Source organism: Scyliorhinus canicula, chromosome 15 (assembly GCF_902713615.1).
Source record: "Scyliorhinus canicula chromosome 15, sScyCan1.1, whole genome shotgun sequence".
NCBI classification, from domain to species: domain Eukaryota; kingdom Metazoa; phylum Chordata; class Chondrichthyes; order Carcharhiniformes; family Scyliorhinidae; genus Scyliorhinus; species Scyliorhinus canicula.
Window position 1 is genome coordinate 28,792,322 of NC_052160.1, and position 20,353 is coordinate 28,812,674.

General features: G+C 52.0%; 2 protein-coding genes across 4 annotated transcripts in view; one reads left to right on the forward strand and one right to left on the reverse strand.

Annotated features, from left to right (window-relative positions):
- ift140 (intraflagellar transport 140 homolog (Chlamydomonas)) overlaps positions 1–20,353 on the reverse strand; it is a 174,426-nt gene that overhangs the window by 66,649 nt on the left and 87,424 nt on the right. The gene's annotated exons all lie outside the window — the stretch shown is intronic.
- tmem204 (transmembrane protein 204) overlaps positions 1–20,353 on the forward strand; it is a 49,524-nt gene that overhangs the window by 15,157 nt on the left and 14,014 nt on the right. The window contains exons 2-3 of one of the 3 annotated variants that reach the window (XM_038820739.1): positions 5,203–6,320; positions 11,737–11,892. In XM_038820739.1, coding sequence (XP_038676667.1) covers positions 6,053–6,320; positions 11,737–11,892 — 424 coding nt within the window. In that variant the 5' untranslated portion in view covers positions 5,203–6,052. Of the gene's footprint in view, positions 1–5,202; positions 6,321–11,736; positions 11,893–20,353 lie in introns of those variants that run through there. The other 2 variants (XM_038820740.1, XM_038820741.1) reach the window with 2 other exon arrangements.

The window sequence follows — 20,353 nt, forward strand, 5'->3', positions numbered from 1 at the left end:
TGCAGAGATGGGGGGGGGGGGGGGGAGGCAGAGATGGGGGGGGGGGAGTGCAGAGATGGGGGGGGGGGAGTGCAGAGATGGGGGGGGGGAGTGCAGAGATGGGGGTAGTGCAGAGATGGGGGGGGGGGAGTGCAGAGAGGGGGGAGGGCAGAGAGGGGGGAGGGCAGAGAGGGGGGAGGGGCAGAGAGGGGAGGGAGTGCAGAGAGGGGAGGGAGTGCAGAGAGGGGAGGGAGTGCAGAGAGGGGAGGGAGTGCAGAGAGGGGAGGGAGTGCAGAGAGGGGGGGGGGAGTGCAGAGATGGGGGGGGAGTGCAGAGAGAGGGGGAGTGCAGAGAGAGGGAGAGTGCAGAGAGAGGGGGGAGTGCAGAGAGATGGGGGAGTGCAGAGAGAGGGGGGAGTGCAGAGAGGGGGGGAGTGCAGAGAGGGGCGGGAGTGCAGAGAGAGGGGGGAGTGCAGAGAGAGGGGGAGTGCAGAGAGGGGGGGGTGCCGGAGGGGAGTGCAGAGAAGGGGGGTGCAGAGAGAGGGAGGTGCAGGGGGGGAGTGCAGAGAGAGGGGGAGGAGTGCAGAGAGAGGGACAGTGCAGAGAGGGAGAGAGCAGAGAGGGAGAGTACAGAGAGTGCAGGGGGGGGGGGGAGTGCAGAGGGGGGGGGGAGTGCAGAGGGGGGGGGAGTGCAGGGGGGGGGGAGTGCAGAGGGGGGGGGAGTGCAAGAGGGGGGGGGGAGTGCAGAGGGGGGGGAGTGCAGGGAGGGGGGGGAGAGTGCAGGGAGGGGGGGGGAGAGTTGCAGGGAGGGGGGGAGTGCAGGGAGGGGGGGAGTTGAAGGGAGGGGGGGGAGAGGCAGGGAGGGGGGGGGGAGAGGCAGGGAGGGGGGGGAGAGTGCAGGGAGGGGGGGGGGGAGTGCAGGGAGGGGGGGAGTGCAGGGAGGGGGGAGTGCAGGAGGGGGGAGTGCAGGGAGGGGGGGGAGTGCAGGGAGGGGGGGGAGTGCAGGGAGGGGGGGGGAGTGCAGGGCGGGGGGGGAGTGCAGGGAGGGGGGGAGTGCAGGGAGGGGGGGAGTGCAGGGAGGGGGGGAGTGCAGGGAGGGGGGGGAGTGCAGGGAGGGGGGGAGTGCAGGGAGGGGGGGAGTGCAGGGAGGGGGGGAGTGCAGGGAGGGGGGGGGGGGCAGGGAGGGGGGGGGGGGAGGGGGGAGTGCCAGGGAGGGGGGGGAGTGCAGGGAGGGGGGGGGAGTTCAGGGAGGGGGGGGAGTGCAGGGAGGGGGGGGAGTGCAGGGAGGGGGGGGGAGTGCAGGGAGGTGGGGGAGTGCAGGGAGGGGTGGGGGAGTGCAGGGAGGGGGGGGGGAGTGCAGGGAGGGGGGGGAGTGCAGGGAGGGGGGGGGAGTGCAGGGAGGGGGGGGAGTGCAGGGAGGGGGGGGGAGTGCAGGGAGGGGGGGGGAGTGCAGGAGGGGGGGAGTGCAGGGAGGGGGGGAGTGCAGGGAGGGGGGGAGTGCAGGGAGGGGGGGGGAGTGCAGGGAGGGGGGGGGAGTGCAGGGAGGGGGGGGGAGTGCAGGGAGGGGGGGGAGTGCAGGGAGGGGGGGGGAGTGCAGGGAGGGGGGGGGAGTGCAGGGAGGGGGGGAGTGCAGGGAGGGGGGGGAGTGCAGGGAGGGGGGGAGTGCAGGGAGGGGGGGGGGAGTGCAGGGAGGGGGGGGGGAGTGCAGGGAGGGGGGGGGGAGTGCAGGGAGGGGGGGGAGTGCAGGGGGGGAGTGCAGGGAGGGGGGGAGTGCAGGGAGGGGGGGAGTGCAGAGAGGGGGGGAGTGCAGAGAGGGGGGAGTGCAGAGAGGGGGGGAGTGCAGGGAGGGGGGGGGGGAGTGCAGGGAGGGTGGGGGAGTGCAGGGAGGGGGGGGGGAGTGCAGGGAGGGGGGGGAGTGCAGAGAGGGGGGGAGTGCAGAGAGGGGGGGAGTGCAGATAAAGGGGAGTGCAGTGAGGGGGGTGGGGAGTGCAGAGAGGGGGGTGGGGATTGCAGAGAGGGGTAGGGAGTGCAGAGAGGGGGGTGCAGAGAGGGGGGGGTGCAGAGAGGGGGATGCAGAGAGAGAGAGAGGGGGGAGTGCAGAGAGAGAGAGGGGGGTGCAGAGAGAGAGAGGGGGGGAGTGCAGAGAGAGGGGCGTGCAGAGAGAAAGGGGGGTGGAGTAGAAGGGGGAGTAGAGAGAGGATGCCGGAGATTGGAAGCGAGGGGGTGAGAGATGGGAGGGGGGAGAATCATAGAATTTACAGTGCAGAAGGAGGCTCTGCGGCCCTTGGAAAGAGCACCCCACTTAAGCCCACACCTTCACCCTATCCACGTAAAGAGAGAGAAGGGGGAGGGCAGAGAGGGGAGGGAGTGCAGAGATGGGGGGGGGGGGGGAGTGCAGAGATGGGGGGGGGGGGGGAGTGCAGAGATGGGGGGGAGTGCAGAGATGGGGGGGGGAGTGCAGAGAGGGGGGAGGGCAGAGAGGGGGGAGGGCAGAGAGGGCGGAGGGCAGAGAGGGGAGGGAGTGCAGAGAGGGGAGGGAGTGCAGAGAGGGGAGGGAGTGCAGAGAGGGGAGGGAGTGCAGAGAGGGGAGGGAGTGCAGAGAGGGGGGGGGGAGTGCAGAGATGGGGGGGGGAGTGCAGAGAGAGGGGAATGTGCAGAGAGAGGGGAGAGTGCAGAGAGAGGGGGGAGTGCAGAGAGAGGGGGGAGTGCAGAGAGAGGGGGGAGTGCAGAGAGGGGCGGGAGTGCAGAGAGGGGCGGGAGTGCAGAGAGAGGGGGGAGTGCAGAGAGAGGGGGGAGTGCAGAGAGAGGGGGAGTGCAGAGAGGGGGGGTGCCGGAGGGGAGTGCAGAGAAGGGGGGTGCAGAGAGAGGGAGGTGCAGGGGGGGAGTGCAGAGAGAGGGGGAGGAGTGTAGAGAGAGGGACAGTGCAGAGAGGGAGAGTACAGAGAGGGAGAGTACAGAGAGTGCAGGGGGGGGGGAGTGCAGGGGGGGGGGGGGGGGGAGTGCAGAGGGGGGGGGAGTGCAGAGGGGGGGGGGAGTGCAGAGGGGGGGGAGTGCAGAGGGGGGGGGAGTGCAGAGGGGGGGAGTGCAGAGGGGGGGGAGTGCAGGGAGGGGGGTGTGCAGGGAGGGGGGAGTGCAGGGAGGGGGGAGTGCAGGGAGGGGGGAGTTCAGGGAGGGGGGGGAGTGCAGGGAGGGGGGGGGGAGTGCAGGGAGGGGGGGGAGTGCAGGGAGGGGGGGGGGAGTGCAGGGAGGGGGGGGAGTGCAGGGAGGGGGGGGGGAGCGCAGGGAGGGGGGGGGGAGTGCTGGGAGGGGGTGGGAGTGCAGGGAGGGGGGGAGTGCAGGGGGGAGTGCAGGGGGGAAGTGCAGAGAGGGGGGAGTGCAGGGAGGGGGGAGTGCAGGGAGGGGGGGAGTGCAGGGAGGGGGGGGGTGCAGGAGGGGGGAGTGCAGGGAGGGGGGAGTGCAGGGAGGGGGGGTGTGCAGAGAGGGGAGAGTGCAGAGAGGGGGGAGTGCAGAGAGGGGGGAGTGCAGAGAGGGGGGAGTGCAGAGAGGGGGGGGGGAGTGCAGAGAGGGGGGGGGAGTGCAGGGAGGGGGGGGGAGTGCAGGGAGGGGGGGGAGTGCAGGGAGGGGGGGAGTGCAGAGAGGGGGAGAGTGCAGAGAAAGGGGAGTGCAGAGAGGGGGGTGGGGATTGCAGAGAGGGGTAGGGAGTGCAGAGAGGGGTGGGGAGTGCAGAGAGGGGGGCGCAGAGAGGGGGGGTGCAGAGAGGGGGGGTGCAGAGAGGGGGGGTGCAGAGAGAGAGAGGGGGGAGTGCAGAGAGAGAGAGGGGGGTGCAGAGAGAGAGAGGGGGGAGTGCAGAGAGAGGGGCGTGCAGAGAGAAAGGGGGGTGGAGTAGAAGGGGGAGTAGAGAGAGGATGTCGGAGATTGGAAGCGAGGGGGTGAGAGATGGGAGGGGGGAGAATCGTAGAATTTACAGTGCAGAAGGAGGCTCTGCGGCCCTTGGAAAGAGCACCCCACTTAAGCCCACACCTTCACCCTATCCACGTAAACCAGTAACCCCACTTAACCTTTTTAGACACGAAGGGCAATTTATCATGGCCAATCCATCTAACCTGCACATCTTTGGACTGTGGGAGGAAACCGGAGCACCCGGAAGAAACCCACGTAGACACGCGGAGAACTTGCAGCTTCCGCACAGTGACCCAAGCCAGGTATTGAACCTGGGACCCTGGAGCTGTAAAGCAACTGTGCTAACCACGTGCCACTCACAGGAAGGAAGGGGAGCGAGAGACACAGAGAGGGTGAGGGGAGAGAAAAGGGTGTAAGGGGTGACAGAGGGAAGATAGAGAATAGAAGGAAGGAAGAGAGATGGAAGAAGGGGGAAGAGAGGTGGAGAGATGAAGGGAGAGGAGAGAAAGGAGTGAGAGGAGTGGAGAGAGAGATGGACGAGGTAGATTAGCGAGGTAGTGGGGTGAGGGAGAGTGTGATGGGCAGGAAAGAGGGGGTCAGGGAGTGAGACAAAAGAGTGCAGGGGCAATGGAGAGGGGAGAGAGATGTTAGTGAGAGGGGATTGAGGGGAGCCTGGGAAGCGCAAGAAAGAACGAGAGCAAAAAAAAACCTGAAAACAAATCACAAGAAAGAAAAAAGGGAGAAAGCGAGGGCGCATGGTTTGGGGGGGGGGGGGGGGGGGGGAAGAGGAGGAGGAGGAGAGAAGGGCATGCAAAGAAACTAAAAGCGAAGAAAACTATCCCTAAAGGATCCAGAAGCTCTAGAATGTACAATTACTGTGTCCGCATGTGCAGACTGCAGATTTTGTAGTTGCAGAGATATACGCTTGTATGCACACATTTTTTTCACCCAGTAACCAAGAACTATTTGAAGAGTCAAAATCTATTAGAAGTACTCTATTAAGAGGTCGGCACGATGGCACAGTAGTTAGCACTACTGCCTCATGGCGCCGAGAACCCGGGTTCGATCCTGGCCCCAGTCACCGTCTGTGTGGAGTGTGCACATTCTCCCCCGTTCTGCGTGGGTCTCACCCCCACAACCAAAAAGATGTGCAGCGTAGGTGGTTTGCCACACTAAAATTGTCCCTTAATTGGATTAAAAAGAAATTGGATACTCTAAATTTATATTTAAAAAAAAGAGAAGCACTATCATAATTTTCAGTATGTTAAGGCAAAAGCCCATGGACCACTTTGGTGCCATTCCATATTTTTCATTTCCTCCACAGTGACCTTGTCCATACAGCAGAACACAGAAGGAGAAACTGTGCCGCTTCCAAATTATTTGAGCCAGGAGTTGCAAAAGCTGCTTTGATTGTCGTCCGGGTCCCTTCCTCAGAGGAAACACATCCTGTTAATGTTTGACTGTGAAATCGCACTACTGAATGTTTGTTGCAGCCAGCAACGCCCAAAGACTCACCAACAGTTAGAAAAACAACAGCTTCCTCCTAACTTTCAGAGTCGTTTTCTCTTTGGTATCTTACCAGCATGTCAGGATTGTGTCACTCTCAAAGCATGAAGTCTATTTCAACAAGATGCTCAATTTCTGCTTAATTGTTTAATCTACTACATGGTGCTCAGCTGCATTTTTTAATATTCTGATTTAAACTGAAGGTAATCTCAGCAAACATTGCAACAAACTGCCTTGGACATCAAGTTGATCTGCTTTTCAACAAATTGACAAATAGCTGCACTGGGCTAGGTGATCACCCATTTGCCTCCTCAAGCTTTACTCAAGGCTCTTCACTTGGAGCATCCATATCTTCAGCAAAAGGGATGGACCTGCGTGAAAGGCAGCTTATCACTGCTGCATCTCCGGTCAAGAAGGCGCAAGAGGGCGGATAAACCACTTCATTTGCACCAGCTTGGACACCCAAAGTATTCAGAATCTGACACATCCCTGTTGAGGATACTGGTGGATGTGAGGATGAATGCTCAGCTCCCCTAGCAGCTCTCAGACAGCTCTAGGTGCACCTGCACTTCTAATGCACATGAGTGTTTTGAGTAGAAATAAAAAAGCTCCTTTGTGTTCGCTCAGCAACTTGGAGCTGTCTTGGAGTTAAGGAAAAGCAGCTGGGCATGGCTGTCCAAAAGCTGGTGGCTACAGCTGCAGCAGTGGCTCTCCTGTCTCTGATTCTCAACAATGCAGCAGCATTCACTCCAAACTGGGTGTACCAGGCCCTGGAGGATGGGAGAAAACGCAGTGTGGGATTGTGGAAGATGTGCTATGGGATTGATAAAGGCAAAGGGTCAACAAGGCACGAACAGACTTTGCATCGTGATTGTGAGAATTTGAACTGGGGATCGGAGCACCCTGGATTTCAGGAATCTCGGAACACAGTCAAACGTAAGTCTGCAATCTCTTATTTACCGCTGTGGTAGGATCTCTCTACAGTTGGCTAAGGACATGGGAGGCTAATGGATCCCTGTTCCTTTACTGCTAAGGAAGGAGATAATTACAAGACTTTCTTTAATGTGTCAGGGTAGGAGGGGTTACTGAAAACCTACCTTTTAATTCACATGGCCGTACTGTGTCACTCCACATACCATTACAGTTCAGGGGGGTTGTTAATGAAACCCCTGTACTGTCAGTAAGAGGGTGAGTTAATGAACCTCAATTACTGGAAGGGCTTGATTACCTTTAATGCATGGGGCAGGGAGTTACCAAGATGCTTGGAGACTTTAGCTATCTGACCAAACAGTTTTATTTGTGAAAACATGTGACCATTTCAAGGAGTAATCTTCCAAATGTAATAAACAGAAGGTCTTTGCATATTGGCCTACAATATGCGCAGCTGAGGGGCAACATGAGCCATATCCCATATTGTAACTCGAATGCTGTTTAGTAACAAATTAAAGAAAATCCTACCTCCATACAAGTCAATTGGCTAAGATTGGCTCTATCAAGACTATTGCATCAATTTGAACAAGGAAGCTGTGATTGCCTGAGATGAATGAAGCTCAGATACAGTTCCTGAATGCCAAACACATGCATAAGAACATATGGATTAGGAGGAATGGGCCATTTGGCCCCTCAAGCCTGCTCTGCCATTTACTAAGATCATGGCTGATCTTATTGTGACCGCAAATGAAAACTGCAGCACAGAAGGATTTGAGGATCCTTGTGCATAAATCACAAAGAGGTAGCATGCAAGTTCAGCAGGTAATTGCGAAAGTCAATGGAATGTTGGCCTTTATTTCAAAGGTAGTGGAGTATAAAAATGGGGAAATCCTGCTAAAACCATACAAGGCACTAGATAGACCATACCTGGAGTACTGTGAACAGTTTTGGTCCCATTATCTAAGGAAGGATATACTGGTATTGGAGGCAGTCCAGAGAAGGTTCACTAGGTTGATCCCGTGTATGGAGGGATTTTCTTATGAGGAGAGATTGAGTAGATTGGATCTGCACTCACTGGAGTTTAGAAGAATGAGAAGTGGCCTTATTGAGACAGATAGGGCGGAATTCTCCGCAGGGGGCCGAATTCGTGAAGGCCGTCGTGAACTCGGCCGAGGTTCACGACAGCCTCGGAGCCCGCTCCCCGCACCCAATTCACCCACACCCAGGGGGCTAGGAGCGGGCCTCCGTCTTTCTCTGCAGGGACCTCGTCGCACCGAGAATGTGAAGTCATCCGCGCATGCGCGGGTTGCCAGTTCCAACCCGCGCATGCGCGGATGACTTCATCGCGCAAACGGCACGAACCCGCGCATGCGCGGTGGCCGTCTTTCTCCTCAGCCGCCCGGCAAGACGTGGCGGCTTGACAGTCGTGGTGCTCCCGTCCCAATCGGGCCCCTGGATGCCCCAAACGGGCATCTGGCGCCCGTTTCACGAATGCAGCAACCAGGTGTGGTTGCCGCCGTCGTGAAACGGGCGTGAAGGGCCGGCCGCTCGGCCCATCGGGCTCGGAGAATCGCGTGAAAAACGGCGAGTGGCGATTTTCCCCGAGGGGGTTGGGGGGGGGGGGGGGAGAGAGAGAATCTCGGGGGGCGCCATGGGGGCGTAAAAAATGTCGGGGGGCCCTCCCGCGATTCTCCCAGACTGCGTGGGGAGCGGAGAATCGTGCCCATAGGGTTCTCAGGGGGCTTGACAGGGTAGATGCTGAGAGGATGATTCCTCTTGTGCTAAAATCTAGGACCAGAGGGCAAAATCAAAGAGAAGGGATCATCCATTTAAGACAGATAGGAGGGTAGTGAATCTGCGGCATTCTTCATCACAGAGAGCTGCAGAGGCTGGGTCATTTAGTATGTTCAGGGCTGGAATAGACAGATTTTTAATCAGTAAGGGAATCAATGGTTATAAGGATAAAGCAGGAAAGTTGGATTTGAGGATTATATCAGATTAGCCATGGTTTCATTGAATGGTGGAGCAGATTCGATGGACCGAGTGGCTCACTTCTGCACCTATGTCTTTTGGTTGCAACTCTACTTTCCTGTCTACTCCCTAAAACCTTTCACTCCCTTGTCAATCAATAATCCTATCTACCTCTGCCTTCAAAATATTGAATTACGCCGCTCTATAGGGAAGAGAATTCCAGATTAATAATCCTCTGAGACAAAAAGATTCTCTTCATATCAACTTAAATGGGAGACCCCATTAATTTATAAACTGTGCCCCTAGTTCTAGTCCCCTTTAGGGGAAACAATCTCTTAGTACACCCCCCACCCCTGTCAAGTCCCTCCAGGACCTTGTATGTTTCAATAAGATTGTCTCTCATTCTTCTAAACTCCAATGGATACAGGTCAAACTTGTCTAACCTTTCCACAATAAGATAACCTCTTCGTCCAGGAATTGGTCGAGTGAATCCTTGAATACTGGCCGGGATTCTCCGACCCGGCGGAGCTTCGGAGAATCTCGCGCCCCGCCGCCGGCTTCCACATTCAACGGCGCCATTTTTCGGGCGCTGACGGGATCGCCGCCACGCCAGTCGGGGGCCGTTGACAGCCCCCACCTCCCCGGTGATTCTCCGGGCTCCGATGGGCCGAATGGCCGACGAGTTTGGCCGAATCCCGCCGGCGTGGATTACTCACCTCCCACACGGCGGGACCTGGAAGGTGAGTGTGCGGGGGCCGTCCTGGAGGGGGCGGGGGCATCCGATCCCGGCCAGAGTGGGGGGGCACGGTGGCCTGGCCCGCGATCGGGGCCTACCGATCAGTGGGCAGGCTGGTTCCGTGGGGCCTACTTTACTCCGTGCCGGGCCCCTGTAGGGCTCCGCCATATTGCCTGGGGGTCGGCGCAGAGAAGGGATTCCCCGCGCATGTGTGGAAATATACGGGGCCTTCTGCGCCGGCTGGAGCTGCGGGGACCACTCAGGCAGCAACCTAGCTCCCTAGAAAGGGGAGAATTCCTCACTTTCCGGGGCCGTTGACGCCGGAGTGGTTGGTGCCGGTTTTCACGCCGGCCTGGGGACATAGCCCCATTTTTAGAGAATCCCGCCCACTGTGTTTCATTTCTTAAATAATGAGACCAAAACTGTACACAGTACTCCAGATGTGGTCTCATCAATGCCCTGTACAAAATCAAAAATCCCCTATTTTTAATATTCCATTTCCCTTGCAATAAACAACAACGTTCCATTTGCTTTCCTAATCATGTGCTGTATCTGGATACTAAATTTTTATAATTCATGTGCCAAGAAACCCAGATCCTGCTGTATCTCAGAGTTCAGCAATCTCACTCTAATTAAGTAATATGCTGCTTTTCAATTCTTCCTGCCTAAGTGGGCAAGTGCACATTTTCCCCATATTACATGGAATATAATGTGGTGCAGTGGTTAGCACTGCTGCCTCATGGCGCTGAGGACCTGGGTTCGATCCCGGCCCCAGGTTATTGTTCGTGTGGAGTTTGTACATTCTCCCAGTGTTGGCGTGGGTCTCACCCCCACAACCCAAAGATGTGCAGGGTCGTTGGATTGGCCACGCTAAATTGCCCCTTAATTGGAAAAAAATGTTTGGATACTCTAAATTTATATTTAAAAAAAATTATATTCCATCTGCCAAATGTTTGGCCACTCACTTAACCTCTGTCCCTTTGCAGACTCATGTTCTCTTCACAACTTATTTTCCTACCTATCTTTTTGTCATCAGCAAATTTAGCAACCATACATTCGATCCCTTTATCCAACTCATTGATATAGATTGTTAATTGTGGTCTCAGCACTCATTTTAAATGTCCTATTTACCCCAAATCTCTGCTTCCTGTTCACTAACCAATCCTCTACCTATGCTAATATGTTACCCGCTATAATTTGAACTAAACTAAGTAACTTTTAACAAGGAACTTAGCACTGCAATCCAACATTACAAGAAAAAATAAACTAAATTACAAAACACCCTGGGTTCAAAATGGGCCTGTTGTTCGAAATAAGATACTATGAAGTATCCATATATCAATGGTGAAGTGTTCAAGGGAAACGCACTAATGTGTTAAACCTCTGGTATCACTATTCCAAAACAGAAATTTGCTGGGAAGTTAGGGTGTGTTCGTATTAATGGGAAACTCCTAACACGGCATCTGCTCATTGGAAACTCACTGCATTGTCTAATAATTAACTATTTATTTATAGTGATTTAAACATTGTGTGGAACTACTGTAATAGTATTATGCAGTAATAAGGTATAGTATTTGCTGAAAGAACACGGATCAATGCAGAAAGAGTGCGTTGTAATAGTATTGATTGCATGCCTTACTCACACCATCCAACCCAGTCCAACCGAGAATCTCTATTTTGTCTTGAGCTGTATTGTCAAGACGTTGAGACAGTCCGATACTACTCAGATTATGCCTACAACAGGTTTAAACTAGACATGTATTGGGCAGATTCTGTTAAGGCTCATAGAATTTAACTCATTCCAACCAGGAACAGTTAAGGTTCATTGTAGGTTCTGAATCTGCTGGATTACAGGTTTGTTCAATGTTCTGACAGAGTTTAGATCAGCCAGTCTTGCAGATAGAGTTAGTTAATAAGTTGTCACAATTGGCTGAAGACTAACAATCTAAATGATCTACTTGCTTAAAAAAATGAGAATATAAGAAACAGGACCATATGGCCTCTTGAGCCTACTCTGTCATTCAGCATGATCATGGCTGATCTTCTGACTCAACCTAGGAGACAGCCGAGTAGGAGAGCTTTTAGAACTGGATTATTCCACCTACACTGAACCCGAATGAGCTGACTCAACCGCAGTTGCTCCAGTTGGTAAACTGTATTTATGGTTGTGTAGGGAAAGAAAGGTTTTCTGAACTCTAGACCCATTTTAGGCTGCTTGGTTTTAAGCCTGTGACACTAAATCTAAATTTGCAATCTCAATGAAACACCCAGCTTGCACCTACATCTCTCATGTAATAAAAACCTAGATCATGATTCCCACTACCACTCAAATTTTCTTCACTTCAAAGGAACCAGGTTCAGTTTCCCAAGAATCTCCTTTGTAAAGTCCCGAGACTTGGAAGTAGCTCCAGTTCTCTATGACAAGGCAGTAACAGTGGTTCACACCATTAATGTGCCTGCATTAATCAGTTACAAAGCCAATCAGTATTATCATGGTTACACTGAGAGTTCATACCTCCATGCACATGGTGACAGAGTATGTACATGTACCAGGGATAGTGATGGACAAAGCCGTTTTCGATCATTGCGGGATCAGTTGCAGAACATTTGATAAATTGTTTACTTCAGCTGAGCATTTTCATGAAGCAACACATGATAGAAGTTGTCTGTACTTGGTTTTCTGTAACTTCATCATAATGTTTCCCACTCCTGCAGTTCAATTTGACATGATGCGAGCCTGTAACCTGATTGCCACAGTCGCTCTGACTGTCGGCCAGCTCATCTTCCTTCTTGGACTGATGGAACTGCCACTAATTACCCAGGATTCCCAATGGTGGGAGGAGGCCATAGCTGCTCTGTTTCAGCTGTCCAGTGAGTAATACATTTACTTTACTATTTTGAGACCTGCCATGAAAAACCTGTACAAGCAGCGTCAGAAACAGCCAGACTGCTACTGGACTGTCATCATTTCTACAGCACCGTGTACATTTACCCGCTTTCACTTCATTGCAGTCTATCAGTTGCCAAATTTAGCAACTGTCAATAATGATAGAATCATAGATTCATACAGTACAGAAGGATGGCCATCATGTCAGTGCTGGCTTTCGAGTTATCCAATTAGTCCCATTCCCCTGCTATTTTCCAATAGCCCTACAAATATTTCCTTTTCAATTATAGATCTAATTCTCTATTTCAGCCTAAACCATTGGCATCAAATCATATCAATCATTTTCGCTTCAGCAGACAAGCTAATTACACTTTCATTTTAAAAAATCCTTCTGACACTGTAACAATGATGGAACAGACCCTTTTTTATTTTAAAAGCTCTGAATCTTCTAGATCCCTGGATGCCATTTTGAAACAAAGGACGCAATTCAACGGCCTCATCACGCCTGACTTGGTGACGCAACGAGGCCATTGAATCGAGCGAGAGGTCTCTTGCGAGATTCGCGACACTCTCCATGTCTCGCAAGATTCATCTGAACCTCGCTAGATGTCGCGATCTGGATCTTGCTCTCGCTGGGCGTGATCCAGATATACATATTTAAATGAGCCATTAGGCTCATTTAAATATGCATGCATCGGATTCTCCCGGTGCCCTGAACCAACGATCTCCCCAGCAAGGCCTCAACCGGGCGTCATTTAGTAATGTTCCACACAAACGTGGTTGAGGCATAACGGCACCCGAGGGATTTCCAAAGCCACTGGAGGCCCTGGATGGTCGGGGACAAAGCAGGGTTGGGTCCTGGCTCTCCCTCTTACACTGGGGCACCATGGCAATGCCAAGGTGCCTGGGTGGCACTTCAAGCTGGCTGGGGCATTGCCAGGATGCCTGGGTGGCAGTGTCAGGGTGCCCAAGTGCTCGGGTGGCACTGCCAAGAAGCTGGGCCTCAGGGTGTCCATGCCCATGAAAGGAGGGGATGAGGGGGATTATGAAGGCGGGTATGAAGGGGCTGCATAAAAGGTTGGGGGGGGGGGGGGTGAAGGGTGGCAGTCTTGAAATGGATGGTGGAGAGGCCTGAAAGGGGGGCCCCCAATAACCCCATAGTGGGGTAATGCCCATTTGTGCGGGAGGGGTGAATGACATAGCTCGTGGGTGGGGGGACCCTCAATCTCACTTAAAGATTGGTGGGGCTCTTTCAAAATGGCGGCCCAATCTCTGAGGAGCCGCTGTCGCTGACGAGTTCAGCTCCACAATGATGAAAACATTTCTAAGTGTGGGCTAGACTGAGAAGAAACTCCCCAAGGCCCAAAGAAATGTGCTTGATTCTCTTGCTGCGTTGCGCTCAAGAGCACAACGTGGCCTGATAATCCCGGGAGAGGCCTCCAGCGGACCTCCCAACAGCCTCTGCGCCTCGCGGAATTAACCAAAGTCCCGTGAGTCGGAGTTGGAACTCTGCCCAGAAGGGGTGGGACTAAATGGCGCTCGCGTAAGTGTGTCGTAAACCTGCTTACGACCTACCTGCCTCCGTCGATTCTACGGCCTCTCCAGGGAAGCTACATCAGTCTGGTCCACAGAAACGTGTACCAGGCGGAACGGGGGGGGGGGGGGGGGTCTCATTGGGCTATCGGAGACACCTGGGTGGTCAGGGTAAGTGCAGGGTGGCTTCATGGCCCGCCCCCTGGAATGCGGGTACCTTGACATTGCCAAAGTGTGTGGATGGCACTGTCAAGCTGGCAGGAGCACTGTCTGGGTGCCAGGTTGGCACTGTCAAGGGTCATGGGGTGAGGGGAGCCATGTCCATGAAATGAGGGTGGGTGGGGGTGGTTGGAAGGTTGGGGGGGGGCCTGAAGATGGGGGACCCCATAGCAGGGTGTCCTCACTTGGGGGTATGGGGTAGTGCCCATGTGTGTAGAGGGTGCCATTTCCCATGGGGCGGGTGTGTGTGGGGGACCCACAAGCTCACTTAAGAGATCGGACACCCTTTCAAAACATTGACTTGTTCTCTGAGTTCAGTTCCCCAGTGCTAAAAAAAATTCTAACTGTGGGCCAGTGAGAAACTCCCCAGGGCCCAAAAAAATGACTAAGTGTCATTGAAAAGCATTGGGGAACTCACCGGCGGAGCCAGCGGGAAACTCTCTGAATACCCGTCACAAATGAACTTAGAAATTTTTCTGGAGAATCGTGCCCAATGACTAAGTGCGGCTGAATAGTGACGTGGATCTCACCCAAAAAGCTGGCGAGAAACATACTGCCAAACTCACCCAAAATAGCACTTTGAATTTTGCCCAAAGTCTACTGGCCAGGGTAAAATTTCAGAGCTATGGGATTATCAGTTCCACACTCTAGTGGAAATCTGCAAACAACGAGTCTCGCTGTAATACAATAAATTTGCATCCATTCAGCCTGTGGATTTGAACTCTAGCATTCTGACTGCGGAGCCTCATTTGGGATATTAGAACCACAGAACCATAGAATTCCTAAAATGCAGAAAGTGGCCATATGGCTCATCGAATCTGCTCCATCATTCGATCACGGCTGATATGTTCCATAGACCCCTTAGTGCAGAAGGAGGCCATTTCGCCTATTGAATCTGCACCGGTCCTGGGAAAGAGCACCCTATCTCGGCCCACGACCCCACCCTATCTCCATAACCTAGTAGCCCCAACTAGCCTTTTGGAAACTAAGGAGCAATTTAGCATGGCCAATCCATCTAACCTGCACATCTTTGGATTGTGGGAGGAAACCGGAGCACCCAGAGGAAACCCACTTAGACACTGGGCCAAACTGCAAACTCTACAAAGAACCAAGGCTGGAATTGAAACCGGGTCCCTGGAGCTAACCACCGTTTTACCCTCATCCCCATTCTCCTACCTTCTCGCCATAACCACTGATCCCCTTATTAACCAAGAACCTATCCACCTTTGTTTTAAATACACACAGTGACTTGGTCTCCACAGCTTTCTGCGGCCACGAGTTCCACAGATTCACCACCCTCTGGCTGAAGATATTCCTCCTCATCTCTGTTTTAAAGGATGCCCCTTCCATCTGAGGCTGTGCCCACGGGTTCTAGTCTCTCCAACTAGCGGAAACATCTTATCCATGTCCAATCTATCTCGGCCTCTCAGTATTCTGTAAGTTTCAATAAGATCCCCACTTATCCTTCTAAACTCCATTGAGTACAGACCCAGAGTCCTCAACCTCTCCATATGGCAAACCCTTCATTCCGGGGATCATTCTTGTGAACCTCCTCTGGACCCCCTCCAAGGCCAGCAGATCCTTCATTAGCTATAGGGCCCAAAACTGCTCACAATACTCAAAATAGGGTCTGACCAAAGCCTTACACAGCCTCAGCAGTACACCCTTGTACCAAAACTCTTGTATCCTAGCCCTCTCAAAATGAATGCTAACATTACATTTGTCTTTCTAACCGCCAACTGAACCTGCATGTTAACCTTAAGAGAATCTGGAACTAGGACTCCTAAGTCTCTTTGTGCTTCAGATTTCCAAAGCCTTTTCCTATTTAGAAAATAGTCCATGCCTTCTATTCTTCCTACCAAAGTGTATAACCTCACAGTTTTCCACATTGTATTCAATCTGCCAGTTCTTTGCCCACTCTCCTAGCCTGTCCAAGTCCTTCTGCAGCCTCCCCGTTTCCTCAACACTACCTGTCCCTCTACATATCTTTGTATCATCTTGTGAAAACTTAACAACAATGCCCTCAGCTCCTTCTTCGAGATCGTTAATGTATATGGTGAATAGTTGTGGTCTCAACACTGAACTCTGCGGAACACCACTAGTCACCAGCTGCCATCCTGAAAAAGACTCCTTTATCGCCACTCTCTGCCTTCTGCCAGTCAACCAATCTCTATCCATGCCAGCACCTTGCTCGTAACACCATTGGCTCTCATCTTATTTTGCAGACAAGGTTAGGTGGGGTTACTGGGCTACGGGGATAGGGTGGAAGTGAGGGATTAAGTGGGTTGGTGCAGACTCAATGGGCCAAATGGTCTCCTTCTGCACTACATGTTCTATGTTCTGGACGGTACCTTCTCAAGGCCTTCTGGAAACCCAAATAGATCACGTCCACTGGCTCTCCTTTGTCTAACTTCCTGGTTACCTCCTCAAAGGATTCTAACAGATTTGACAGGCATGACCTTCCCTTGATGATGTACTTCCAAGTACTCCGCAATCCCATCCTTAATAATGGATTCTAAAATCTTACCAACGTCTGGAGTCAGACTAACTGGTCTATAATTTCCCATCTTCTGCCTCCCTCACTTCTTAAACAGGAGTGTTACATTAGCCATTTTCCAGTCCTCTGGGACCCTCCCTGACTCCAGTGATTCCTGAAAGATCATGACCAATGCCTCCACAATTTCCTCCGCTATCTCCTTCAGAACCCTGGGTGCAGTCCATCCAGCCTGGGTGATTTATCCACCTTCAGGCCTTTCAGCTTCTCCAACACGTTCTCCATAGTGATGGCCACTAAACTCACCTCTGCCCTCCAACTCTCTTGAAGTTCTGGTATGCCACTAGTGTCTTCCACAGTGAAGGCTGATGCAAAATACCTATTCAGTTCCTCTGCCATTTCTTTGTTCTCCATTACTACTTCTCCAGCCTAATTTTCCAGTGGTCCAATGTCCATTTTTGCCTCTCTCTTACCTTTTTATATATTGAAAAAAACTCTTGCAAACATCTTTTAAATTAAAGCTAGTTTGCACCCATAATTCATTTTCTCCCACTTATTGCTTTTTTAGTTCTCCTCTGCGTGCTTTAAAAAACTTCCTAATGCTCTGGCTTCCTATTAATCCTCACCACACCACATTGTATGTTTTTTCTTTTTCTGTTATGCTGTCGCTGACTTCCCTCATCAGCCATGGTGACCTCGACTTCCCCTTAGCAAGTTTCCTCCTCCTTGGGATATATTTCCATTGTGCCTCCCGAATAACCCCCAACAACTCCTGCCATTGCTGTTCTACCATCTTCCCTGCTAGGCTCCCCTTCCAATCAACTCTGGCCAGCTCCCCCTTCATGTCTTTTTAATTACCCTTACTTAATTGTAATACTGTTATATCTGATTCCAGCTTCTCCCTTTCAAACTTCAGGGTGAAATCTATCATATTGTGGTCAGTGCCCACAGCTGCAAGACCCACAGCAGGGTGTTTTTTGTGGTGAAGGTGGTTCACCATTCCCACCACAGATCTCCATTTGTAAAACTAAGTAATTATAGTATCACTGTCACACTCAGTTATAAGGTGTTCCCAAGGTCTGGAATTTCACAAGAACTTCAGAAGAATTCTTTTTACTCTCGCGACACAATTTTCTGAATCCACCTTTAACGATCTTGATCACATCATAATCTTTATTCAGGAAAAACAGCGTTGAAATTTGGAGCATTACTCAGTGACTAGAGAGACCCCAGTAGAACAGGCTGAAAGCTGCTGAATTTTGTTATTGATAAGTCATTTTAATGGATAATTTTCTACACACAAAATTCTCAGGAAGGTTGGTAGCCTTGACCTCCAATATTCTTTCCAAAGATATTCTGAGAGCCAGGTTAAATGCTTCCTGTGTTACAGGTCAGTGAGAATCAAAGAGAGATAACAAATTAATTATTGAATGGGACAGCTAACTATCCTGGGATAAATAATGGCTGAGAGAAGGATTACTTTCAAGTTTAAAGTTAACATGTTAAAGACCGAATGGTTGTCTTAGCCAAAAGTATGGATTTCCAACACAAACTCTTTCCAGAATGGCGTCCCAAGATAGCTTTGATTCTGTGAAACTTTCTCATTGAGGAGGAAATGCAGTCCTTGTGTTTATACACTATTCCATTGACAATCTGAGTGCTAGAGAACTGTGTCATTCTGTAGAGCTGCTAATTTTAGCTGCCAGCAATTTGCACTCGCTGCTCAATGTCTGCTCAGAGTGTGATGAGCGACTGGAGGGCGCCAGGATATCCCGATCCAGAGGCAGGAAATGCCTGTTATTACCTGTTACGCAAGCTGAGCCTTGAAGCCCAGCAGAGAGCCTTGTCTGAGGCCCAGGGAAACCAAAGTCTGCTGGCAAAAAAACCACTACAACACAAATCACTCAGCGACTCACTGCAGTTGAGCAAACAAGCACGTTGCCACTAAGAATAAAGTTAGATATTAACTTTGCAGAAATTTACATCAGGAGACTTCTTTGCAAATGGAGAGAAAGAGAGACACGGTCAGAATGTGAGTTGAACCGGGGCGGCACGGTGGTGCAGTGGTTGCACTGCTGCCTCATGGCACCACGTTTGATCCTAGCCCGTGTGGAGTTTGCACATTCTCCCACTGTCTGCTTTCATTCACCTGAGGAAGGAGCAGTGCTCCGAAAGCTAGTGATTCGAAACAAACCTTTTGGACTTTAACCTGGTGCTGTAACATTAAGCAAGCATAGCACATCACAGGCAGGTAATGACTGGAGGGAGCAGTGCAGATGAATGAAGTTATTCCAAATATTTTTCCTTACTGATTCTCAAGCATTTTGGTGACATACAATTCCCGAATATACTTTGTGAAATATAAAACGTGCGGATGATAACTATTGTGCTGTACTCTAGCCTGTTCAGGGCAGGCTGTAAATGTGCCACTTGGATTCTGCATGAATATCAACAATGCTGTTTAACTGGCTGGAATATGATTGAAAGGCAAAACCAAAAGAGCAGGACAAGAATTCTGAATGACATGGCTGGGCACTCACACCTCCCCTCTACAAAGTCCTAAGACAGCACTTACCAAGATCAGAAAATCTCCCATAGGCAGAAATCAAGAGGGCTTAGCTGGGAAATCAGAGCTCTGGAACAGTGGTATTCACATAGACTTGATAAATCAGAGCTCTGGGACAGTGAGATATAACTGGACCTGGAAATCGGAGCTCTGGGACAGTGAGGTATAACTGGACCTGGGAATTGTAGCTCTGGGACAGTGGGGTATAACTGTACCTGGAAATCGGAGCTCTGGGACAGTGAGATATAACTGGACCTGGAAATCGGAGCTCTGGGACAGTGAGGTATAACTGGACCTGGGAATTGGAGCTCTGGGACAGTGAGGTATAACTGAACCTGGGAATCGGAGCTCTGGGACAGTGAGGTATAACTGAACCTGGGAATCGGAGCTCTGGGACAGTGAGGTATAACTGGACCTGGGAATCGGAGTTCTGGGATAGTGAGGTATAACTGGACCTGGGCATCGGACTCTGGGACAGTGAGGTATAACTAGACCTGGGAATCGGAGCTCTGGGATAGTGAGATACAACTGGACCTGGGAATCGGAGCTCTGGGACAGTGGGGTACAACTGGACCTGGGAATCGGAGTTCTGGGACAGTGAGGTATACCTGGACCTGGGAATCGGAGCTCTGGTACAGTGAGGTATAACTGGACCTGGGAATCAGAGCTCTAGGACAGTGAGGTATAACTGGACCTGGGAATCGGAGCTCTGGGATAGTGAGGTATAATTGGATCTGGGAATCGGAGCTCTGGGACAGTGAGGTATAACTGGACCTGGGAATCGGAGCTCTGGGACAGTGAGGTACAACTGGACCTGGGAATCAGAGCTCTAGGACAGTGAGGTATAATTGGACCTGGGAATCAGAGCTCTGGGACAGCGGAGTATAACTGGACCTGGGAATCAGAGCTCTGGGACAGTGGGTTATAACTGGACCTAGGAATCAGAGCTCTGGGACAGCGGGGTATAACTGGACCTGGGAATCGGAGTTCTGGGACAGTGAGGTATACCTGGACCTGGGAATCGGAGCTCTGGTACAGTAAGGTATAACTGGACCTGGGAATCGGAGCTCTGGGACAGTGAGGTACAACTGGACTTGGGAATCAGAGCTCTAGGACAGTGAGGTATAACTGGACCTGGGAATCGGAGCTCTGGGATAGTGAGGTATAACTGGACCTGGGAATCGGAGCTCTGGGACAGTGAGGTACAACTAGACTTGGGAATCAGAGCTCTAGGACAGTGAGGTATAACTGGACTTGGGAATCGGAGCTCTGGGATAGAGAGGTATAACTGGACCTGGGAATCGGAGCTCTGGGACAGTGAGGTACAACTGGACTTGTGAATCAGAGCTCTGGGACAATGGGGTACACTTAAACTTGATAAATCAGAGCTCTGGGATAGCGGGGTATAATTGGATCTGGGAATCGGAGCTCTGGGACAGTGAGGTATAACTGGACCTGGGAATCGGAGCTCTGGGATAGTGAGGTATAACTGGACCTGGGAATCAGAGCTCTGGGACAGTGGGGTATAATTGGACCTGGGAATCAATGCTCTGGGAAAGCGGGGTACACTAGAACTTGATATATCAGAGCTCTGGGACAGTGGGGTATAATTGGACCTGGGAATCAGAGCTCT